At 38.8% G+C, this 25,487-nt stretch overlaps 2 protein-coding genes across 11 annotated transcripts; both read left to right on the forward strand.

The window, feature by feature from the left end:
- Positions 1-35: 35 nt before the first annotated feature.
- CFLAR (CASP8 and FADD like apoptosis regulator) lies at positions 36-16,535 on the forward strand. 8 transcript variants are annotated; one of them, XM_071434628.1, is made up of 12 exons: positions 37-218; positions 1,555-1,677; positions 3,438-3,694; positions 4,598-4,703; positions 5,629-5,764; positions 5,928-6,025; positions 7,013-7,064; positions 7,786-7,841; positions 8,805-8,883; positions 11,196-11,691; positions 12,667-12,827; positions 14,237-16,535. In XM_071434628.1, the coding sequence occupies exons 2-11, from the start codon at positions 1,636-1,638 to the stop codon at positions 12,809-12,811; spliced, it is 1,467 nt and encodes a 488-aa protein (XP_071290729.1). In that variant the 5' UTR covers positions 37-218; positions 1,555-1,635; the 3' UTR covers positions 12,812-12,827; positions 14,237-16,535. The 8 variants fall into 8 exon arrangements, with proteins under 8 accessions (XP_071290731.1, XP_071290730.1, XP_071290732.1 ...); XM_071434627.1 differs by having other exon boundaries at positions 39-218; positions 12,667-12,814; XM_071434630.1 differs by having other exon boundaries at positions 36-218; positions 3,263-3,694; positions 12,667-16,535.
- CASP10 (caspase 10) lies at positions 14,364-25,316 on the forward strand. Of its 3 annotated transcripts, none has more exons than XM_071434633.1 (8): positions 14,364-14,495; positions 18,615-18,965; positions 19,109-19,208; positions 19,758-19,893; positions 20,762-20,850; positions 22,293-22,398; positions 23,177-23,681; positions 24,193-25,316. In XM_071434633.1, the coding sequence occupies exons 2-8, from the start codon at positions 18,652-18,654 to the stop codon at positions 24,362-24,364; spliced, it is 1,422 nt and encodes a 473-aa protein (XP_071290734.1). In that variant the 5' UTR covers positions 14,364-14,495; positions 18,615-18,651; the 3' UTR covers positions 24,365-25,316. The 3 variants fall into 3 exon arrangements, with proteins under 3 accessions (XP_071290734.1, XP_071290736.1, XP_071290735.1); XM_071434635.1 differs by lacking the exon at positions 14,364-14,495 and adding an exon at positions 17,250-17,426; XM_071434634.1 differs by lacking the exon at positions 14,364-14,495 and adding an exon at positions 17,309-17,433.
- The last annotated feature ends 171 nt before the right edge of the window (positions 25,317-25,487 follow it).

The following is a 25,487-nucleotide window of genomic DNA, read 5'->3' on the forward strand; positions in this document are numbered from 1 at the left end:
CCGGGACGCGCCGCAGGCCCTGTCCCGCCTCCATCCGCCGTGAGTCGGTTTTGTTTGTTTGACTCCGGGGTACAGCAGGAAACAAAACTAAAACCAACATCCTGCCTCTCCCCGTCCGCCCCTGGCCTGGCGCTGGCCAGCGGGCCGGTACGGCCCCGGCTCCTCCCTGCTCCAAATGGCGGACCTGGCTGCTGTAGAGACCTCCCCGACGCGTGCGGGTGCGTTCTACCTTCCCCCGTTCCTTTCCCCCCTCCTTCCCTCGCACTTCCCTTCCCACCGCGCGCTCTGAGCACAGGCGGCCCAGCGCCGCTGCGAGCGGGACCCGGGCTCGGTCTGAGCTCGTGGTGAGAGCCGAAACCGAATGTGATTTTAAATGACGCACTTAGAAAAATTACTGGAAATCTGCATAAGCCACGTTTAGTAGTTGGGGATTTTTTGATTGCTTTTGGGGTTATTTTTTGTTTTGTTTTGATTAAGAGGACTGGGACCTTAAAACAAATTAGCGTCGTAAGGAATGTGGTGATCCCCGCAGCAATTCCCAGTTTTTCCTGAGTACCTTGCACAAGTTCTGTTGAAGGCCGTAGGGCAGTGAGGCAATAGGGGAATTTAAAAGGCGTGGAGCATGCTCTGCGACTTTGAAAAATGCCAGATGAGCCTCCTCCAAGTGCAGCCGTTCCAGCACAGCAGCTAAGGCAGAGCGGAGCGCAGCCCGAGCCCCCCCGGCAAGGTCATCTCTGTTCTCCCCTTGCAGCACGGCTCTTCCGGCCGAGCTCGTCCTGTGGAAGGAAGATAATTTCCTAAATCAGAACGACACCCACTGGAGTTATATCCTGGTTTTGTTGCTGCAAAGATGACTGGGAAAGGTTCAAGATGCAAAATGCCAGCAAGGAGTTAACTGGAGCCTTGTGCATCTTTGTGTGAAATTTTAGGATGTTATTTCCTGCTCCTTTGCAAGGGTGTTAAAAAAAAAAAAAAGCCTAATTAGACATGCACATGAGCACAAAAATTATTGAGGCAACTTTATCTCTGATGACCATGAACTTTTTTATTTTGTCTTATAAAAGATAGGCTGATTTATCTATCTCTCCTCTTTGTAGAGAATTTATATTCAGTAAGTCATCTTGTTGCAAAGTCCAGATAATCAAAAGCCAGGCTGCTGGGTGTATGGTGTGATTGCTTTTTTTCTTTAACTTTTGCATCTATAATGACTGTATCTGTTATATTTGAAAAAGGGGTCATCAGATGGAACGGTGGAGCATTATGCCCTTTATGGCATTATGCCCTTTATGGCAGAGTGGATTGGCAAAGTTACAAACTGTTTTAGTTTATACTAAAAATTCACTTCCTGTTGCTTTTACTCATTTCCCACACAGTACCCAATGAATGTTATCTGCACAGCTGGTTTTCCTATGTAGAGCTATGTAGAGCACAATTCCTGGTTCACTGCAGTCATACAGGAGAATGACTGACCCTTGGTCATTTTCTTTGGTTTTCCCACCCCATAAAATTAGGAAGTAGCCCCCACAGTAATTTGTGATCTTGACATTTGTCCAGCAGAGAATGAGTTAATGTAGTCACTGGAAAATTCTGGATGGAAACCAATGTGTTCAGCATCAGTGGTTTGGCAATGGTCAAATGCCAGTTTTCCCGTGTTCTTGTGAACAGTTTTACATACAGGTAAGATAATTTCAAGACTGAGTAGAATCAGCATTTTTTTATAATGAGCATGTAATGTACCATGTATAAAGGAAATTCATGAGAGAAGAGGATTCATATGTGTGTTTTAAAGGCAAATTATTTTTAAGTTAATATATAAACAGTAATTCTGCATGTCTGAAATTCCAACTCGGTGGGAAATTCCCTGATAACACACACCCTTCCTCTGTTTTTTTTTAACTGGTTTTAAAAGATTAGATAAAAATCAACTGGAGTAGTTAAAAAGTTTTTCTGGTATTTCCAAAACTGACCAAAAGTTGTTAAATTCCTGTTTTACTTTAAAGTTAAACTATTACTTCAAGGTCTTTTGAAAGTCCCAGCGGAATGTACCTGGGAGATGCTTTCATATGAAGATGCTTTGTGCCTCCCCCTTCTTGACTGCATTATGTCATGAAAACAGTGTCATTCTATAGAATTCTCACAAATGTTTGATGCTAGATTGAAAATAAGTTATAAATATAAAAGCAATAAATATACTTTTCTTCTGATAGAAAACTTTCCAAAACACATTACGGTGCATGAGGGGTTCCTCTGTTTTAGATTAATTTATCTCACCTGCTTAATTATGGACACAATATGTGACATTTTTGATTGCAACTTGTAGAATGTGTAGCAAAAGGATGAAAATGCTGCAAAAATCTAATTCAGGTGCTAGAATCTTTTGGTATATTAGGCTTTGAAGTTGAATTGGCATTTGCTTTCCAGTATGGTGTAAATAAGACTCTGTAGTATAGTGATCAAACTCTGTGGAAGGACTAAGATTTGTCTTTAGGTTTGCTCATCTGCCACTTCTCCGTATATGTAATGGAGGTCAGAGGAGGTTAGATAGAATTTCCATAGTTGGTGGCAGTGGAAATTGAGCACAGCACCCTCCTGATTTTGTTAATCACGAGGCTGGGGGTTTTTCTAGGTTTGAATTTTTGTTCCAGTTTTCAGCATGATGGTACATGAATGTTTAGTGAAGAAAAGATGGTCTATGGCTTAGCTATACCTTCAGAATGAATGAATTTGCATATTTAAGGTTGGAGTATTTTCTTTGAGTGGGTTTTCAATCTTTTTGAGCATGGAGGGTATGTGTGGAAAATCCTTTTAACTCCAGATTAGAATAAATTTAAATTATATTAATAATAAGAAAATACACACACTCTTGAATTTACAGATAATTAGTAAATGTTATATTGTTGCTCGGAAAAGGGCAGAGCTTTGGAAATACTTAATCTAACACCCATCAGCAAGCTGATGACTTTTGTTTCAAGCTGATGACATTTGTTTCAAGCTGATGACTTTTGTTTCACTTCCTATGGAATATACAGACTCATGGTAAGGTAATTTACTCTAAAAAGAATTTGCATGTCTTTCTGATTAGTATGACCTTCCAAATACTTTTAGTTTTGTAATGAACAACTGGGAGATTCCCTTGAATAAAGAAGGTCTGAGTAGTGTGTGTTGGAGTGTTAGTTGAAAGTTAAATGCTTCAGATGGGAGAGTTAACTGTGGACTTGTGCAGAAGGTCACTGATTTATTGCCTTTTAATTCTCTCCCACAGAACTGTCCTTGTAGAAATGCACCTAGATAAGAATGAACACGAGAGAGGTGCTATGGTAGACACAGGCTTCATGTCATGCTGGTTTCCAGTTTAAAAACCTGTAGGCTGGCAATTTTAAAGGAACAGCAACAAAGTGATGACCAGGTACCAAGTGCCAGCTTTCCTTATTCATCAGATTCAAGAAGAATTGGGTAAAGAAGAAGAAGAGATGATGGTTTTCCTGTGCCGAGACCTTGCTCCTGACTTGGCCAATGCTGATCTTAAAGAGATCCTGCTGGCTTTGAATGAGAGGGAGAAACTGACTCCTGTTGGCTTATCTGAGCTGTTGTACAGAGTTAAGAGGTTTGACTTGCTGAGGAGGATCCTGAACACTGAGAAAGCAACAGTGGAAGCTCACCTTGCCAGGAGTTTCAGACTTATCCCTGATTACAGGTAATATATCTATTGCAGATTTCAAAGCTATGCTGTCTTGTTCAAAATATGTGGTTTGTTTTTTTCCTTTGTTTGGAGGGGTGGGAGCAGTGTGGGTGAGTTATTGTTTTAATTTTTTTTTTTTTTAATTTATTTAATACTTCTCAGATTCAGAGAGTATTTATTGAGGGTAGAAGAAAAGCAGAACAGGACATTATATCTTGAGTTATAGTTCAAAGAAAATGTCAAATTTAGTCCCTGAATTAAGCTTCAGTAGTTTCTTACTAGTCATGGCATTAGAAGCATCTGTATTTAAGGAGTTTGTGTGTTTGTGAATATAAACAGTGATGTTTGTAGAGTTCTAGATTAGCAGCTAAAAAGGACACTTTAAAAGAATATCGTTGGTTAGACATATTTTCTTTTCTGGTTTGCTTTGGGGACATAGCCATGTGGTATAACTTTTCTCAAGGGACCTCTCTCTTACTTGTTTTAGTCTATTAGTTTTGAGAGGCTTAAATTAAGAAATTCCAGTTATTTTCTTTGAGAGACTTCAGAAAGAAATCCATATACTCATAAGGAAGATTTTCCTGTATTAAATTCTCACTAAAATAAAAATCATGTAACTAAGAGGTAAAAAAGTTAAGGATGTGTTCTGTTGTCTCATTCTCTCACTTAATCTCTGTCAAACATTAAAGAAACTTCTGTTTTCCTAACAGTAGCTATTACGCTGTCAGTCTGAAAAACACAGATGATGATTAGCAAGAGTATTTTCTAATTGGATCTTGAAACAGGGTACATTTTTTACCTGTTTCTTAGTTAGAAATCGTAGATTAAGACTGGAACATGGGGAGAAGTTGAGTAGTTGGGAAAGGGAGGAATCTTGCTGCAAGCTAATAATTTAGAAATATCCCAACTTTATTTCAGGGTACTAATGGTAGAGATAAATGAAAATCTGGAAAAAGATGAAGTGGGTTCTCTTGGTTTTCTACTCAGAGATTATGCACCTCGTATGAAAATGGCAAAAGATAAGGTATGTTTTCCCTAATTCTGGCATTCTCCTCTGCAGCAAAGAGACATTAAAGTAAAAAAATCTGTAGCTAGACAGCAAAGGAAAGGAGTCAGTACTTCAAGGAGTATTGAGGCAGGAGTACACAAACATCAGGAAGCAGACGAGGAGTTGCGGCTTCTGTTTGATTTTGTTGAGTTTTAATTCAAGGAAAGAAGCATGGAAAACTAGTAAAAAAGTAAGAGGGAACAGTGCTTGTTATAGTGTATGATGGTTGAATGTACTTAATGGGCAGGCATTTTACAGAAGTCTTTCTTCAGTATTTCTGACCTGAAAGTTTATGTAAGAATCATCTCAAACCAGTAACCATTTGAACTGTATCTTGAATTACAAAGTCACTTTTTGTTTATGCTCTGCTTCACTTGCAAAAGAACACATATATTGTAATTACGTCTTTATAGCTTTGCATTCTGAATATTTTTGTTAAGTCCTCTGAGAAAGCAGAAATTCAGTAGAGAGGACTCAGAAACCTTGACCACCGTGCAGAGAAGACTGAAGATTTCTGTCTTCTTTCTTTGAGGTTTTTTCCTTTTCTATCTTCAGTCAGAGAAGGAGAGAGGCCCTGAAAATTTCCCAAAGCTTTTCTTGCCTCTTGCTTTGTGGCATGTGAGTGGCATTTGCAGTGGCTGGCTTTGTAGCAAAAACAAAATGCAAAACAGTTTCCTCAAAAACTTAAGATTGATTTTTAAGAATATCACTTTGTAGTTTCTATTAGTCCTGTGATAATATCAAGGATTCATATGTCTCTCAGATAATTTTCTTAGAAGGTGTAACATCTCTAATTGTTTATACAGCCTTTATGACCTCTCCATGGTATTTTCTGTGTTGCTTTGTTGCATTTGGTGGAGAAAAAGACACTGATATGTTTGGGTTTATGTTGCTATTCTAGAGTTTTCTAGCTCTTATAATTGACCTAGAGAAGCTAAATTTGGTGGCTCCTAATCAACTGGATTTGATAGAAAACTGTTTTCGAAGTATTCACAGGATAGACTTGATTAGGAAGATTCAGACGTACAAACACAAAGGTAAGATGCTCTTTTTGCACTGGTTACTCTTGATAGCAGCAATCAGATGTGCTGAAGATAAAACTATGACTTAACAAATAAGGGCATTTGCATTCTTCATAGATTTAGATTTTCAAAACTGTTGAAATATCATGGTGTATTTGTGTTTCTGTTAAATTTGCAGCTTCAGTGTCCTCCGTTCATTGTCAGCCAGTTTATGTAAATGCTCATCAGGCCTCTCTCCCTAATGTCAATCTGATTGAGCCTCCTTATCACTCAGGGGTAAGTATACTAGAAGTGAAACAAATCCTTTGCTTCTAAATATTGCCAGACTTTAAAAGGAGATCCATCTTTCAGAGCCTGAGGAATTAGAGAGGGCTAGTGACTAAAATATTGCTTGGTTTACTTCTGTTATTCCTATTATTTTCTGAGTTTATGGTCTGATTTAATCTGCCTGAGAAAGATGCCATTTAAAGGACTTCTGTGAATTTTTTCCTATTTGTTGAACATATAAAATCTGTATCTTGGAAGTTTTTTTGTATTACACTGTGGAGGGAGCAGTTTTGCTTTGTTTGCTTTTTTTCCTTTGCAAAACATATTCTTCTTATTTGTACCTTTGGACCTTTCCAGGAAAGTAAAGCTGAAAATGATAGCTTTCTTAAGAAGAGTTTTTCAGGGCTTTTTTTTTGTGGTTTGTTTTAAGCTCAGTTTAAGAAGAAATCTCAGTATCTGAAAAGTCATCAAATCCTATTGCATGCAGTATTCTTTATATTTGAGTTAGCTCTGATACTGTATTAGTATGACCTTTCTTGAAGTTTTTAACCTTGCTAAATGTGATGATATTCATTGTCATGTGTTCAGTAAACATGCAGCTCCCTGCTGCTGTATAGGAAACAAAGTTCACATCTTCAGAGGCTTTTCCTTGCTGTTGATGACAAACTGGCGTTTTTTGGTTTTTGGTGGGGTTTTTTTGTTTGTTTTTTGGGTGGTTTTTTTTTGTTTGTTTGTTTGTTTTATTTTGGTTTGTTTTTTCTGTGGGTTTTTGTGGTTTTGTTTTGTTTTTGTTTGTTTGTTTGTTTGTTTGTTTTTTTTTTTGTCTGTGCTCTGGGTAGGTTTTTTCATCTGTTATGTTGTATTTCTATTTAGCTGATAGAAATTAATCCAAAATATCATTTTACTGAGGAAGAAATACTGCTGTGTTTTATTTTGGAACATGTTTATTAATTCTTGAAGGAGAATAGGAAAATTAGGCCTTTTTCTTAATTTCAGATTCAGGATGAGAGCATGAAAAAATTACAAAATGGATCAAGTCTTACTCTGGGTAAGAGCATTTTATCTAAAAGAGCCAAATGATGAATTTCATTACATCAAAAGGACTGCTATTTGATAATTGTGTTCATGGCTAATCCTGTTAATAACATCAGGAGCAGACAGTATTTGATATCTCTCAGAAATGAGCCTGGCCTTACTGGTTGGTCTTGTATTTGCTTTACTTGTGCTGCCACATCTTAAAGCATTCTTAAAAATTGTAAGCTTCCACTGTCAAAACTTCTTAACAGAATAAATATTTTATTAGTAAAACCATGGATAAAATTGGCTAGCCAGCTCTGGAGGCCTGTGTAGTGCAGTTCTGCCCATTAACTCTGGAGAAGGAAGTTTTTGTGTCAGTTCAGCAGTGAACTGCCCACCAGGCCAGCCAGGAAGTTGTGCATTGAATACCAGGTTCTTTCCATGTATATTGTGTTATCTCTGGAAACCTCAAATATGATGATTTTTAAAATTAGTTGGGTGAATTCTTTCAGTGTAGAAGAGATTCATTGTTTCTTCTAGTCCCAAGCAATGCAGAATGAAATCCAGCTAACATTTTAGAGGTGAATAATTTAGGGATTTTTAAACTTCAGTGGCATACATAGAACTCACCATTGGGCAGTCCCAATGGGTGAGAACTTTGCTGAAGTAGATACATTCTTCTTTATAATTGATCTGGTGATTAAAAGATATCACTGGCACTTGCATACTGAGATTGCTTCTGTATGTTTTAGCTGCAGCAGAACCACTTCACATGTCCATTGAGGAGTCAGGATCAGTGCCACATAAGGTATATTCTTGTGTATACGTATGCATGTAAATAAATATAATCTCTGTGAATATTTTCCTTAGTTTTCTTTGTGTTTCATTTTGAGATTTCCTTGAGTTGTGTGCAGACAGAACAATGGGTACATCCTCAGCCATAAACAGGTTCTGTGAATTGTTTTTGGACAATATATTTGAAATATAAAATATTTGCTGCTACTCTGGAAGCAGCAGTGTGCAAAATACATGTATATATGATGTGCACACAGAACTCATACATTTTTTAGTGGAGGCCAAGTTAAAACCTGTTGAAGTTCAGACCTCTTGCCACCTGCATTAGAAATCACAGAGCTTCTTTGCATGCAGTAGATTTTGTTCTTGATTCCCTCCTCACCCCTTGCTCTCGAGGCAGAAGACAGACATTCTTTGGGAATTAATGATAAGGATGGCCAACTGCTATTTGCACTAGTTCTGCTATAGGCCAGGAACTAACCTGTAGCAAATTGATTTGCTTCAATCAGTTCTCTTCAGAGGGGAGAGGAATTGTGATGGAGTCATTATGGATGACTTAGGAATAAGGAGATTGTTCAAATAAATAAGGAAATGAATTTTCTGATGAGCAGTGCTTGCTTGCACACCTGAGGAATACAAAAGTTCTCCACATTTATTGTGTTGGCAGTATGAAGCTTGTACAGTTTTAGTCTCTGTTTAAGAATCTTTATGGTAGTGAGATTATATAACACAAGTACACAAAAACTAAGCCTGTACTAGAAATAGAGGGAAAAGAATCATTAGTCCCTTTCTCCTGGATTTTGTTATATAGATAAGATACATTACAACCCAGTAGACAGATTTCTGCTAGCTACTTGGTGGAAAACAACAGAATGTTATTTAATATATCTAAAACATAAAATTTGAGAAAATAATATGGTCTAAAAGTTGAGAAAGTGATGTATTAACTTCGTAATTGTCCTTTCACATTTCTCAGATGTCTGATGATTCCTACAGAATGCAAAGTCAACCTTTAGGAATATGCCTGATAATAGATTGTATTGGCAATGACACTGGTAAGTCTCTGGAATTTTAAGTCTCTTAACTTGTTAATCTCAGATCATTAGAAGAATTTAGTATAAAAAATATAATGTACATTTACCAGCCAGATTAGGGTAGTGTTGTCTCAGTCATTTAATCTACCAATTCTAATAAGAGTTCAAAGAGTTGGAAGGGACAACATCAGGTTAAAGCCAACTGTCCTAATTATTGGAGACAATGTTTGGTTTTTTTGGTGCAGAATCTCTGAAAGAACTTGGAAGAGGATAGACTGAATTTTGGGATGGGCCAAAAGGATATTCAGCAACCAACAGAAAAATTAGGCTTACAGCAGTCATACAGTCATACAGCAGGTTATTTGCAGAAGTGGTAGTGTTTCCCACCAGCTAACAAAACCAAAACTGTTGTGGATTTGAAGTGCAATCATATTGGACACCAGAGATTTTCAATAGCCATGAGGTCCTTTGTTAATGATGCACCTGGGCTTCTGTCCTGTCTTGCACAGTTTAGCTGAAAGTGTCACCACAGTGAAACTGAAAGTGTCACCTCTGCTGGCAGTGTAGTCACTGCCATGGTTGAAATGTGGGGGTTTCCTAATTGCCTTTGTAGAATCCTAGAATTAGATCTTTGCACAGTCAAAATAACCCCTCACTCTCTAAGCACTGTAACACATGAGGCTAAAAATAAAAATGAAGGGAGTATTTGCAGCCAGTTCTGTAAGAGGCTGGGAGATGTAGGGAAGGAGAGGCTTTTCAGGCATGTCTTTTGGTTTTCTCAAATGTAATGGTCCAGCAGGTGAACTAACTTAGAATTGCTGATGTAGTTGAAGGGCAGTGTTTGTGGAGCTCACATTCTGAAAGTCTGTATCTCAGATGTATGAAGTCACAATGTCAGCATTTAACATGATAGAAGGCAGGACTTGCACTGAAGTACATTATGGTGCTAGTGGGATTCAGAGGAGATGGGGCATATGGCATTGCTTAAAGGAGTTTGCTAGAAAGGCAGAAATAGTTGTGCACACTATCCTGATGTCTGAGTACACTAAGAAAAAGAAGAGGGCAGGGAAAACATTAGAAATTGTATCTGTGGCATCCATTAGAATCTGTAGCTGTCCCAAGATTTAATCTCAGGAAAAGGAACCAGTAACAGATACTGTAGGATCAAGAATTACAACACTTGATAATGCCCAGTGTAAACAGCATGACTTTATCAAATGCTGATAAAATTCAAATAGAAACGCACCTTGCTCTTCTGTAAATAGCTGCTTTTGACTTTTCCATTTGGAAATCAGTTTCAATCCTTACATTGTATAAACAATGAGGGGAGAAAAGCCTAGTGTTTTATGTAGAATGGAGATGCTGAAAAATCAGTGCAGGTTTGTTGGCAGATGGCTAGTGTTGAAGAAATAGGTAGTTTCTGATCTCAGGCTGCAGCATTCTTTTCCTACCAGAAGTAATTCTTTTCCTACCAGAAGTTGTGCATGGGCAATATATATGTGCTTTATACTAAAGATCCAATGCTAGAAGTTATAATAGTAGCTTGTGGTTCTCTGAACACTTAATACCTGTGGTTTTAACCACCATGTATCTGGTTTCAGTCCCATATTAAGAAACATCCAAAGTAGTTATTCAGATCTTAACACTTTTTCCTGCAGCACAGGTTAACACAAATACAGTAAGAGTTAAGTCTTGTGGTTTGACTACCTACAGTTTTAATTTCTAACTCGATTGAAAGAGTTCATTATTCAGCTTTTGGGTTTTTTTGCCTGAAAATGCCATTCTGTCCCAGTTAAGACTCCAGTGTCCACTCTTCACCTGGAGCTCATCACTTAAAATTTTAGGAAGCAAAAATGACTGCAGCAGGTTCATTTTTGACTGATGAAAGAGAACCTCTGTGTTTCTTATGCAGTTCTGTGTATCTATAATAGCCATTCAGAGTAATTTAGACCAATTAAAAGGTGGAGCAGACTTCCTATGCTGTCCAGATCACTCTTCATCATTTCAAGTGTGGTTTTCCTTGCCTTATATTTTAAGTCTTAGGAATTTGGAATACTAGCTCTAAAGGAAAACATTTAAGTGTCTGTGGAATGTGAAAGATACACAGTGTCTCTGCTGTCATGAAACATGTAACTCTCAGGAAAGACAACATGCATATAGCACTGTAAGTATGCAATGTACTGTGCTCAACACCAAGTACTCCTGATTTTTTAATTATTGTGCTAAAATAAACTACTTAGTTTCAATAGAAAAACACTGTAAGTACTGTAATTCAATATAGATGAGATTGGGCCTTGGTGTGCCTTGGTTTAATTACTTCTTGCTTCTTTCAGATGTGTTGGAAGAGACCTTCAGAGGCTTAGGCTATGACGTTCATTGTCACAGATATTTAAATATGAGCTCCATGAATCAAACATTGCTTGAAGTTGCAAGGTGGCAGAAGCACAAATATTGTGACAGCTTCGTTTGCATATTGGTCAGCCGTGGAAACTCTCGGAGCATCTTCTGTACAGATCACACCTTTTCTGGATTCCCTTTGGAACAAATAAAGAAATACTTTACAGCAGACTCGTGTCCTGGACTCCTAGGAAAACCAAAGCTTTTTTTTATTCAGAGCTATGTTGTGCCAGAAAATGAGCAAGAATGTACCTGTCTGTTGGAAGTTGATGGCAATGCTGATAATATCAGAGCTAAAGTCACTATTCCCCATACAGCAGACATCTTTTGGAGTCATTGCAAGGTGGATGTGTCTACACTAGAACAATCCCCAACTTCACCTTCAAAATATCTACGCTGTCTGGCTGAGCTACTCCGTAATCCTTATAAAAGGTAAATTAAAGTAAGAGGAAAGAAATATATATATTATATATTATAATAATAAGCTATAATATGACAATATTATAGCTTATTGTCATGGAGAATGAGAAACCTTAAATTTCAAACCATCTGCTCCTGAAATGTGTTTTCTTGCAGTGTCATAGTCTAAAAGACAAGTATCCTCACACAATTGCATAGAAAGGTAGCCTAAACTAGGAGTGAAGTTTCTGATGTTACAGTGTAAAGTTAAAGTGTGTTATGGCATTGGGGTTTGCAGAGTGAGAAGGGAAGAACCTGTCCTGGATAATGTATGTCAGTGCTTTAGACAGGATTGGAAATCTTCCTTCTGCAAGATAAACAGGCTTCTGTTAAATTGAGGATTGCCATGTACCATTAAGACAGCTGTGCTTGCAAATGTAAACAGTCAGTGCTTAAGTTCAGGACAAAGGCAGTAGAGAGGGAAGGATTTTCTACTTTCTCTAAATTTAATTAACCCTTTATTCACAGAGCAAATTGATTTCCAATATGTAATCTTGAACTTAAACTATCAGAAAACTTTTGTCTGTTTAAAGAGATCAAAAGGAATCTGTGGAAAAGTCAGATACATTTGGATATATAACTTACCTACAAAGGCTTTATTTATACAGCCGATCTACCAGGGAACTAACTGTTATTCAAGGTAGTTGAAGTGCTAACATTTAGTACCTTTTTACAAGCCCTAAAGCCTTGTCCTGAAATCACAGATCATCATGTCAGCGTAATCAATACCACAGCAATGATTTGGGTCATAAGAGTTTGTCTCAAAATGCATGTGCAGCCTTGTGTGTTAGAGGTCTTGCAGTAGACTGAAATTGCAAATTTTCTGCAGTAGACTGAAATTGCAAATTTTCTCCATGCTGAGTCTGAAGTTATCTTCTCTCTTGTGAATTCTTAAATGGTGTCTTGCTTCATTCTCTAATGGAATGCTTTTGATTTTTTTTGCTGCAGGAAACTCTGTATATTGTCTATCCATATGGAACTGAACAAAAAAGTTTATGATGGGAATGTGACTGCTGACCCAAACCAACAGTACTCACTGCTGCTCCAGCACACACTGAGAAAGAAACTTTTTTTCCCACTTGATTGCTGTTAAAAAGTACATATCTGAAGTTAGTAACAAGAAGCATTTGCTATGATGCAAACAGTTTAATGCATACTTTTATTTATGCATTGTTATTTCATGTATATCTAAAGTGCCTGTTGCTTCAAACACAGGAATTTACAAGCATTTTAGTGTGCTAAGACACTAGATTTTGTATTTTAATATCATAGTCTCTGAAAGCTTGGATGAGAATGGTAGCTATTGTATAGCAGTGCAGCATATCTTGTTACTGAATGCCACGGGTAAACAGAGTGTAAAGAGATCTAAACTGTATAGCTGTTGGGTTTTCCAAGAAAAAACAGAAGTGTTTTTATTGCTTCATTGGTGGTTTTTAACATACCTCCTAGCAGTTAATATTTGAACAAATATACTGAAATGCATTGATTATTTTCCCCTGCACCTAGTAGTGGCAAATGGCTCAGGAAAGCATTCCTACCCAGTAATGCCAGATCTTTGCTAACAAGTTCTGGCTTGCATGCCTCTATAGACTGGCAAAACAGAAGGGAGAGAAAGATGGTCTTTTCAGTAATCTGGATTCCATCTGTTTGCTGCATTAAATATTCCATTGTTAGAACTGTCCACTGCTCACGGGGGTTCTGTGTTAATAAATGAGACAGTCTGCCATGCTTTGGGCCAAGTATGTTTTCTGCTAATGCAAAAATGAGTGTACATGTGACAGGACATTACAGTAATCTGCCACACAGTTAAAAACATGCGGGATTTTGGCAGATGTCTCGTGGAAGCTGAAACATGATTCACACTCATTGTACCAGGCATAGTTGTAAAAAGATACTTCAAAATATTTCAATTTAAATGTAGCATGTAGCAGCCATGGGCCTTTAAGACTATATTAAGTTGAACACGCCACCCTTACTGCTTTTGCTTATGAAAAAGAATATGCCTCTATTAATTCATTTTTTCCCAAGTGCTCTTGTTCTTGTGAAAAAATAAAAGGGAAAATTGTCCTAAATACAAAAATTTTTCTCCTATGTAGGTAGCAGTTGCCTAACTAAAAGTTAACTGCCTTAAAGTTCAGTTAGCCTGCTTGTATAACCTGGATGGGTTGTATTGAAGTTTATTGTCACTGAACTTAGTGACAATAAAGTAGGCCACTTGTAAGTATTTAATTTTTACTCCTAATATAGTGTCCTATGCGGGAAAATAATTCAAGGTCCTGGTATTCTCTGCTTGGTTTCTGTTTACATTTTTAATGGAAAAAGAGAAGGATACAAAATCACAGATATAGAATCTTAGAAGTTACTTCCTGTGGTGGCTGGTAAATGAACTAAATGGTGAAACAAACATTTCCTGTGGTTGTAGAAATAAGGTGTCATTTCAAGTTACATGTATCTAAGTAATGTTAAAAAATGTGATGTTTTTCACAGATTAACTTCACTTTCCCATTTCCTTTACTAGCTTTTGCATTTGACAAGCGCCTCTGCTACCCTATAGACAACCAAAAGCAGGGAGAATGGAACCAAGAGGAGACAGATGAGGAAAAGAAATGTGAAAATTTTAAGCAGGAAAAAGGAGGGAATGGTAGGGAGCATCAAGAGAAGAACAAGTAGGGGAAAGACGATACGGAGGAGAAATACAGTATTAATACTGGAAGGAGAAGAAAACAGGAAAAAGGAAGTGAGAATAATAGTGGCTGTCTTTACAGACTAATGATGTGGTGAGTTGGTTGATGTTTTGTGGATTGGTTGGTTGGGGGTTTTGAGTGATGCTAAATGCAACTATTTACTTAAAATATTAGCAGTAGAATATATTCTGCTTTTAGTTTTGTGACAAATTTGATTTGGGGGTTAAGAAGGATACATGTTCTTTGCCTTACTGCGAGACACAATAAGTAAAGTCCATGTCCCTTTCATTAAGAAATGATGCAGAACTGCTGTTTTGAAAACTAGAGGCTCATGTAACCAACCCTTTCAGTGGAAAAGCAAGGGACTCTCTTTGTGAATGGCGGCTTGGTTGGAAGTGGTTGTAACCCTCTAGAGTTGTGGGGACAGACATGTATTGTGCAGCCTTCATGGGTGTCAGATACAGATTTTTTACACTGATTCTCAGTACATTCTCATACTGTAGCTATACACAATCTATAACCATACATCTAAGCATTATTTATTGCCTTGACACATCTTTCAGGTGTGGTATTCAGGCAGGCTGGTTCCCTGTACCTGTTGCATAGTGACTATTTATGCAGGACTTCTGTGATGGCAGTTGTCCTTTGCTTCTCCTGTAGTTTATAGAATCATGGACTCATAGAATCCTGTTTATAGAATCACAGACTTATAGAATCTGCTGAGTTAGGAGGGACCTGTCAAGATCATCTAATCCAACTCCTGGCCCTGCACAGGACATCTCAAGAATCTCACCATGTGCCTGACAGTGTTGTCCAAAAGCTTCTTGAGCTCTGCCAGGGTTGGTGCTGTGACCAACTTCCCTGGAGAGCCTGTTCCAGCACCCAACCACCCTCTGGATGTAGAACCTCTTCCTAAAATTTACCCTAACCATCCCCTGACACAGTTTGATTTCTCCAGTCCTGTCAGTGGTCACCAGAGACAAGCACTTGATAACCTCTGCCCCTCTGCTTCCCCTTGTGAAGATGTTGAAGACTGCAATGAGCTCTCCCTTCAGTCTCCTCTTCTCCAGCCTGAACAAACCAAGTGACCTCAACCCCTCCTCAGAGGGCCTCCCCTCCAAACACCCTTACCAGGTTTCTATGTTTCCATACACATGATGGGGACTGTTTCTTCTTGCGGCAGTGTGCACTTAAGTGGATGCAGGGTGTGGACTACATCAAGTTGTCCCTGTACTGCAGATAGTGAAATGATCTCAGGTTAAATGATCCTTTAGCCAAAGGAAAAGGAGGAAGAGAATTTTGGATGCATCATGAGTTAGGGTGTTAGCACAGGAACATAGAGAGTGACGTGCTGGTGAAATTTCACGGTCTTGGACTGCCGAAATGTCTGGTTTTCAGAACCTATTCTTGAAGGAGGTAAAACAAGCTACACTGCTCCTGATTGTGAGAGGTTGGAATAAGGCTACCAGAGTCACTGCTCTGGCACTTAACTACCATTTTGGTTTCTCATAACTGTGAAAAAAATTTCTTGTAGTTCTGTATGTGCTCTGTGTATGGAAGGTGATGCCTTTAAGTGGCTCAGAAGTTGTACTCATGAGGCAAGAGAGTCGATGGTGTTTTGTACCAGACTTGAGTTGCATGCTTTTTCTCAGCCACCTACACTGATGTGGCTGAGCCATAAGTTGAGTTTACTTTGCACTGTTACATATTTGTGTATTACATTATCCAAAATAGAAGTTATGTTCAGGAGGATGTTACTGTTAGAGCACTTGTAGATGGAGTATGCTGTATGGCTGATCTCCCCTTTGAACTCTGCATAAGAAGTAACAGTGGCTCCTATTACAAATACCTGAGTCAGAGAAGCTTTTTATGGGAGTTTCTGAGAATTCTTTTCTGCTTTCCAGAGTTTCAAGTTTCTGACAAGCAGAACAGTATTGGTGAGAAGAGGCTGCTGTCTGTGTGGATAATCTATATTCAATTTAAATTAAATCTCCTTTGACAGCTTTTCTGTGGCTGGTTTAAATAATGTCTATTTTTCAGCTTCTGTATTAGAAACAATAATAAGACACTATAATTGGATACAAATGCTGGGTTTCATGCTCATATTCTGAATAAAATTTCTGTATGCAGTCAGACTGATTGTCCCTGTCTTTCTCTAGACCATAGAATAACTAGACCATAGAATAACTCTGAAATTCTTGATCTATTTATCTTGCAGACCTCTATAACTTGTTAAATTAGGCTGTGAAGTTTACAGCTCTATAAAAGCGAGATGACATAATAAAGGACAGCAAGCCTTATAGTTTGAGCAGGTAACTCAACTGCTCTTGGTGTGTTGGACAACAACTTTTGGCATGAGCAATCAGACACTTCCCATCCTGTCTCCATTGACCCGAGGTTGTGGGGGGATACAGGTGAAGGCCCCGAGGAGCCTGCACTGAGCAGAGTCTGCTCACCTTCTTCCTCCCTTTACTGCAGCGGACACAGACCTACGTACAGACGGTACTGCAGCCCTCTCCCACAAGCACTGCTCTTCGAGCTTCCTTCCAGTGGAGAAACAAAAATTTAAATAATGTACCTAAAATGTTTGAGGCCTTTTTGCGATGTAGCCTGCTTTAAAATGGCTTGGCAGCAAAAGCGAGGCGAATTACGGGTCATGTCTTACACTTGGTACCCGAGGCGCTGCCTGAAGCTTTTCCCGGTCGCTGGCAGCGTTCCCCGAGCTCACGGGCCCGAGGCCGCGGGCGGGCTCCGGCCGGGGCTGGCCCGGCGGGGTGGGGCGGTGCCATCGCTCGTGTGAAAGCCGTGGCGGGCGCTGGCAGCCGTGCCCCGCTCCTCGACGGGCTCCTTCCCTCGCATCCACCTGATCTCGCATTCCGCCCTGCTGCTGACGCTGCCTCCCGCCGCGGGCGGGAACTGGGCGCGCCTCCCCCGCCCGCGGCCAGCCGCAATAGGGACCGCCAAAGGGGCCGCGAGTCGCCGTGCCGGGCAGCTGCCGGGACAGGGATCGGGACTGGAATTCGTGTAAGAGGTACCACAGTGTGGGGCTGAAATGGAGAGGGAAGGAAGGAAGGCTCCATCTCCCGAGCCCAGAGCGTAACTCCCTCTCGTTTTGTGTGTGCTGCTCCCGGCTGCGCGCGGCCTCCGGGATATTCCTCCCACGTGGGCTGAGCTTTCGGCGCTTGCGGGCGCTCCGGCTTTGCATTATATCTAAACCCTTGGGGCAGTGCTCCAGGTCATCTAACACAGTTTAAAGAAAAGGTAACCCTTATCCTGCTTATTTCCTACGATTTTCTTTCTCTGAGGCGATATCTGAAAGCATACATCAGAGATGCGGTTTGGTTACTTTTCTGCGTCGATGCCCCACAAGCCTGGGCAGCGAGCAGATCCTGCACTGATTGTGCTCCCTCGTGTAGAAACCTTTGCTTCCAACTGCTCTAAGCAAAAGATTGAAGACCTACCAGCCAGAAGGCACTGAAGCACCTTCTTACCTATTTAACCTTCCAGGGGCAGAAGCCTAGGCAGAACTGCCTAGGCTACATGGAAGAAGTTGGTGTAGTGCAGGGTTGATTAGTCTCTATTAAACCTGAGTAAGCGTGAGTTGCTTGTGCAGAGCCTATTTACACTGAGCATTGAGTGCTATTACATTTTAACTGCCTGTTACTTGTAAGGGAGGCTTATAAGGGTTTTTCTATGCCAAATGTCAAATACAACGTGGAAGCAAATTACAGCTGGGAGTGGATGGGTATTCCACAGCTTCAGCTTGAGTGTTAGCCAAGGTACAGAGGAACACCTCCCTGCTATAGCCAGAGAACAAGCTCTTGGACTGCAGATCAGGGAATACGCATGAACCACTGTGCTGTCTCCATTAATAGCTGTAATAAGTTACTGTAGGGACTCTTCCCCATTACAACAGAAAGAAGCAAAGATCTGAATGTGGAAGATGTTCAAAAGAAAAGAAAATTCAGACCTTGAGATCATCTAACAAAGTTTTTAGCTCAGAGCAGGGCTAACTCCAATTATAGACTGGGTTGTTCGGAGCTTCTGCCAAATCTGGTCTTTTTGTGGTCTGTGTTTAGACAAGGAAGTAAATTTCAAATTTATTTAAATTAAAAGGTAATTCAAGGCTTCCAAACAACCATTGGGTAAAATTTTAGAAGAATTGCTGTATTGAGGATTCAAGTGTTACTAGTGTTTGCTTTCTGCTTTCAGACAGAGAGAAGCTGTTTCAGCTGTTGGTTCCAGCAACATGGAGAATGATATCAGCTTGAAGTTCCATCAGCAGCTTTTCCTTATTAGTGAAAATCTGGTGACTGAAGATGTAGCAGCTTTAAAATTTCTCTGTACTGACTTGCTCCACCTCAGTAAACTAGAAGGTGTGAAGTCAGCAGCAGACATCTTCAAGCTCCTTATGGCTCAAGAATATCTGAATGTAGAAGACACTTTCCTACTAGCTGAACTCTTATACAAAATTAAATGTCACTCCTTGCTTGAGAAACTTGGTTACACAAAGGAGAAAGTACAAGAACATCTGAGTGAGAAGGGAAGAATATCTCCATACAGGTAAGCTGGCAGTGGAATTCTCTTCCCTCCATTACTGCTATCTATGCCATACTGTTTTCCTTTCCATTTTTGAATTATTGGATTGCCTTTGGTTTTTATACCATCTTCTGTTCCACTTTTATCTCACTGCATCTCTGTTACAGGCAGATGCTGTATGAATTGTCAGAGAACATCACCAGTGTGATGTTGAAGGATATCACATTTCTCCTGAGAGACCATCTTCCAAAGCGATGCATGATTCTTGTACGTGAGGAGTGAGCCAAATGTGTACATGGTGGGAAGGGAAGAAGGAAGGTGGGAAATAGAAGAAAAAGTGGGAGAAGTGTTTGGCAGAATAGAGCATAATATACAGCTAGGCTGGTTGTATTCACAGGGATAGCAAGAAGGAAGATGTTGACAGGCAAGAGTAGAATTTGGTCCCTCGTGCCAAGGTCAGTCGCTGACAGTTCACAGAGTATAAAAAGGTGACAAATCAAATCTTTTCCCTGCTTGAGCCATATGCAAGGGAGATTCATGTCACTGGTACTGTTTCACAGCAATGAAGCCTCTTGAAGCCATGAGTCATTAATATGGTTTGGGTGAATCTGTTTAAACAAGACCATACCAAATAAAAACACAACCAGTGGTTTTCCATGAAGCAACATTTCTGCTTTTACGGTGATGTAAAATTGACTGGTCCCTATTGGTAGGGAGCAAAGCAGATAAATAATGTGATTGTTTGAGACAGGGCTGAAAAGCAAGTTTTGATTTCTAAGGAACAATAATATTTTACTCTCTCCTTTTGGCTGTCAGTCTGCTTTGGATTTGCTGACTTTATTGGAAAAGCAGGGCCTTTTAACTAAAGACAATGTAAAGATACTGGAGGATGTCTGTATGACCGTTTCACCTGATCTCCTGAAGACAATAGAGCTCTACAAAAAGGGAAAAGGTGAGAAATTCATAGTCTAGGAGTAGGTTTGCTAAAATGCAGAAAGCACTAGATGTGTTTGGGCTACCAAGCTTAAGGTCATATATGTGTATTGCTGAAATGGGAGCTAGAGTGGCATAAATGTGGTGTAACAATTCCTTGCCTGCATTACTTCCTGGCTGAATTCCTGAAATTCAGTAGAGGGATGTGCTGGAATATCTAAGGCCACACAGAGCAGCCCAGCACATACAGAACAGGCTGGGAAACTGAAAATCTACTTATAGCTATGTCTCATTTCTCCATTTCCCCAGTAATAGTATTGAGATGATGACAACTGTCCTGTAAAAGGCACTTTGTGATCTGTGAATGTGCACTACATAAAGGCAGTTGCCTGCTAACAGGCTGGCAAAACAAACTGTGTGTGCATGTGTGTCTGATTCATGGGCTATGAGCATACAGATGATTTTTGATTTAAAATTAAAAAAAGAGATTACTGATTCAGGAGAAAATAAACAAAAAATATCAATTTCAGTAGTAAGAATGCAGATTCTTAAACACAGGTAATTTCTAAGCTGATATCCAGATGAAAAATTAATTTGAATGTCTTGGGGAGAATCTATCTTTGTACCATGGGTATCTTTATTTTGCAATATTGATACAAATTGAAGCCTTTCCTTTGTCACAAAAATAAATATAATAAAAATAACCAAAAAATATTCAGAATAGATCTACTGAACATGATCATGCTATCTTGTGTGGAGGAATTATTCCTTTCTGTGAAACAGTATTTCAGATGCAAAAAGTTATATATTGTAGCTAAACTCCTTTTTGCTGCATCCACAAATATTTGACTTATCTTCATAAATATCTATGCTGGGTTTTTTTCTAGATAACAAGGCTGCTAATTTTACACGAGGCTTCCCTGAAGTAAACCTGGAGCTGTTTGGAGAATTCAGCAATGTAGAAAATGAATCCAAGGTTTGAGACAATCTCTTAAATCTTTTTTGAATACCTGGGGGTGTGAGGTTTTCATCCTCTCTTGTATGACATTCATCATGCAAGGACTTGTGAGATATCTGTATGTCTCATAAAGTTCCTTGACTGATAATTCTGAATGTTTCAAAGGATATTTTTAACCTTGGAGGCCAGAAATTTAGCAATATTGACAGGTGTGTTGGAGGCAAAATGGACATAATACTTTTGAAGTTATTCACACATCAGTGCATGTGCTTATCTTCCTGAAAAAGGCAAAACATTTTGCATTTGTCTAAGTTGTGCATTTTGGAGATGGCAGTAGAATGTGCAAGGGACAAATGGAGCTTCACAGTTCTCACTTTTTGCATCTGGTTTAGAAAAGGTCTCAGGGCATCTTGAAATTAGAAATCATAAGGGGTAGCATGCAAAGCCCTTGTTAGAAGGATTAAAAGGGGGCAAGAGTTTTTCGTAAGCTATTGCAGAGGTCTTGGTACATGAGAAAAGATCTCTTTTGTGAGATCCCTTCTTAGAGGCCTTGTGTGCACTCCTAAACCATAGCAGTGTAACCACTGAATTCTCCCTCTGGCCTTTTCTTTGTGATGACCATAGATACTGAAGGAGCAAGTTGCTCCATTTGTTTATAGCTATTTAATTTCTTGAAGTACTGTGCTGTAATATCTTTTCATTACCTGATGTTCATACTGCTGCAAAGCTGTTGAAGGAACTTGGAGTGCTGCCTTCATTTTGTCCTACTAAAATGCACAAAAGGAGGTGTGGAATGCTCTCTAGTGAGGAGGAAGGAACTCCAGTGGATGGAGTTTTTTATTTCAACCCAAGGTTGGACTTAAATACATAGTACTTGAAGTTTTGGTTCTTTTCAGCTTTAATTTTTTTTTTTTTTTAAGTGGGAGGTAATTTTAAATCTTAACCAAAAAACTTGTAGTGTGATAGGTTTATGCACTTCTGAGATTTCTGTTCTGCTTGCATCCTTTTCCAGTGGATCAGTATGAATCACCTACTCCAGGTATTTATTACTGTTCTCAAAAAAAGCCAACTCAGATGTCTAACTTCCCATAGCTTCAGTGGGATCCCTCTGCCATGAAGCTAAAACACTGTTTTGACATTCGAAACACTTGAGGTCTTCTGTCCCCATCACCAACTCAGATTGCACAGTTTGGCTGCTGAATCCTGCCTTTTGCATACAGATGAGAACCCAGATGCTAAATCCTTCTTCTGCAGTTTGATAGGATGGTGACAGTGTGCTTGGAGTTTCACTGATGTTTTTTCACAGAGGGAGGCACAATTGAGTTCCAGATGGTTAAAAATAGCCCACAGTCTTAGGTGCCTCTAACTCCTGGATGCCAATTTTGAGACATGCTAAGTAAATATGAGTAAGTTGAATAAATCCATTGAAACTGTAAGCTTTTTTCTTCTCCTTTCTACAGACTATGAAAAGCTACAAAATGGATGGGCCACACAGAGGATTTTGTCTCATTATTAATAATGTTAACTTCAATAATTCTCAGAGGAAGGGTTCTTGCAAAGATGCTGGTAAGTTACTGAAGTGAGATTTTTGGAGGATCTCTGTTTCCCCATGTGAGTTGATTCTGTAGTACTGCACTATATTTTATTGTCTATGGTTAGTTAATATTCTAAAAGAGTGAAATGTTTGATATGTGTTAAATTATGTCATTTGTTTATCATGGGGAGAGGATAAAGGACAAGTAACCACAGGGTTTTTCTGTTGGATTATTCTTGAATAATTTTAAGAATCACTTTTTACTTATCCTTTATCTACAGCTATAGTAAAGAACTAAAACTGAACTAAATTAAACCATCATTCATAGTAAAGAACTAAAACTGAACTAAATTAAACCATCATTCTACCTAATATAATGCAAAAATCTGTAATCAAGCAACTCTGTGCAAACTTCTTACTTGGTTCTGTTTCTTCTATTTATCTCTTATGAATAGTCAAAACTGCAACTGAAAAATAATGATGTGAGAAAGGTTTTGCAAGACTTTTCTGAAACTGGGAAAGGGCAGATTCTTTGTGTTTTCAAGTGTCATTTGCATGCTCACTTACAATGACAATGTATGCACTATTTTCTGAAGCTTTTCTAGAAATATCCAGGAACTCTGTGTTTGAGCTGATGCCATCTTTTTTTAGTCCAGTTAACCTTTAGTTGGTACTAGTATGAGGATGAAGCTGCAGAAGTGTCAGGGTGTAAGGTCTTTCCCCCTCCCAGATTAGCTTGCATGGTGACTGACTTCATAAAATATTTTTCTCTTGCCTCAGATTTTCCTTTTATCTTTTATTTATTTACAGAGCAACTGGAGAGAGTATTCACGTGGCTTGGTCTGGATGTGAGGACTTACACAGATCTGATGTCTGGGGAGATTATCAATCTCATGGAAACTTGGCAGCATGTGCCAGATCACAAAGACAGGAACTGTTTTATATGTTGTATTCTATCTCATGGAAAGTCAGGAGCAATCTATGGGACAGATGAAAGACCTGTGCCAATCCGTGTGCTTACATCCCACTTCACTGCCAAACAATGTCCCCAACTGGCTGCAAAACCCAAACTCTTCTTTATCCAAGCATGCCAGGGTGACAAGATACAGTGTCCTGTCTATGTTGATACTGATGGACCAACTCCTGACTTGTCTTCCATGCAAGAGAGAGTTTTTCTTTCTGAAAGCATTCCTGAAGAGGCTGATTTCCTCCTAGGCATGGCCACAGTTGATGGATATGTCTCTTTCCGGCACATGGAAGAGGGCAGTTGGTATATTCAGGCCCTCTGCAGCAAGCTAAAATTGTTGGTACCAAGGTAAATCCTTGCCTTAGTTCTCTGATTAAATTTTTCTTCTCCAAAGGTAGTTTATCTAGGAACACCCACCCATGTTCTAAGGTAGATGGAATTAGCTGAAGTGATGATTTCACACTGATTAATTTACATTAACTCTGCTAGTACCATACATGTACTGTAGAATGTGAAGTTTATTATGAAAAAACACTCAAAACCTCACATCTATAATCTTTAAGATAGCACAGTTATGATAGGTTAAAATATTTTATGATAGGTTAAAATATTTCATTCCACTATTTTTCTTTATTGGTCAAATTAAGCAAGACAGCAAGAAAAGGTCTTTTGTTTTTAGTATGACTCAAATAAGGACAAAAGAGAAATTTGGAGAAAACTGTGTTTTCTTTTTTTTGTTTTAAATGTTTATACTCTATCTTCTGGCTGATCAGGGAGATGTTAAGTGGATTGCCATCTGCTCACTAATAACTAATTTCTTTTTCTTTTCTTTTTTTTTTTTCTCTCCTTCTGGCTGTAGGGGTGAAGATATTTTGTCAATTCTTACACAAGTTAATGAAGATGTGGCCAGACGTGATAGCCCTTCAGGGACAAAGAAGCAAATGCCCCAACCAGCATATACCTTAAGAAGAAAATTTATATTCCCAATACCTATGGCCCCTCCTCCTTCAGAGCAACATCAGTGCTTTTAATAAACATGATTTTATCATCTCATTTAAATGCAGTTCATCACACTACCTATTTTAAGATACTTAGCCAAAACTTTGAGAATCTGTTAGCTTCGATGCAAGGCCTTATAAATTTTTTGTCAAACAAACTGGGAAACTGGAGGAGACACAATTAAAACAATCAGTGTGCCAGCTATTTACATCATCTCTATATTCTGAGTTATCAGTGTTGGAAAAACCACACTGAGTAACTCATGTTAAACATTTTTTTACCTGCACAGGCTGCAGATACAATAGGTTTTTCCTCACAGCATAGGGATTGTATGTAAGCTTTCATATTTAAACCAGGATTGTGGTTTAAATATGGTCTGGTTTAGATTCATCAAGTTTAATTTTTCAGGCTAAAAATTTTAAATCCTGTTTCTAAATCCACTAGCTATGTTCATAGAGAGAAAAAAGTGGGAATGAAGAGACAAAACCTTAAGTAGTAAGTGGAAAAGGATTTCTTCAATCTCTAATGAAAATTACATTTAACTTAATAAAGAACCACTTTCCAACAGAAATCAGCAATTTGTTCCACAGTGCCCTCAAATGTCTAGCATAAGCTTCAAGTACAATGAAGTTTTCCAAAACTGAGTAAAGCCAAAATGCGGCTTATTAGGATAGGATGATGTGAAGCCTCTGTGAAGCCTTGTGAACTGTTATTTCCCCATCACTTCTGAGAAAATTTACGGTAGAAGATTTGCCTGCTATGAAATACAGCAGTCAGATTAACTTTGTTAAGCATTACAGTTTTAAATTATCATTTGTTGGTTTAGGATCTAAAATGCAACCAATTTGTGATGGCTCCTATGGACTAAGCTGCTGACAGAATTTTGTGAGTTAACTGAAATAATGCCATGTTGTTTTGTTATGAATACTTACTACATACGTCTGTGTCTTTCCTGTTATTACATTAAATTCATACTTTTTAAGAGCTTGGTGAGATAAAAATTCTGTATTGGGGTAAGGGTTTGTCCTTGTTTCTGACTGATTCCTGCACTTTGTTGGGCTTCATGAATCAGTGAGGTTTTAACTGCTTAAGGGTTTAAGCTGAAGTGTAACTTCATGAAAATACTCATTGTTATATAAGATTAGCAATACCTTA

Source organism: Agelaius tricolor, unplaced genomic scaffold (genome assembly GCF_023055355.1).
Source record: "Agelaius tricolor isolate 1412-34295 unplaced genomic scaffold, bAgeTri1.0.p SCAF_10, whole genome shotgun sequence".
Lineage (NCBI taxonomy): Eukaryota > Metazoa > Chordata > Aves > Passeriformes > Icteridae > Agelaius > Agelaius tricolor.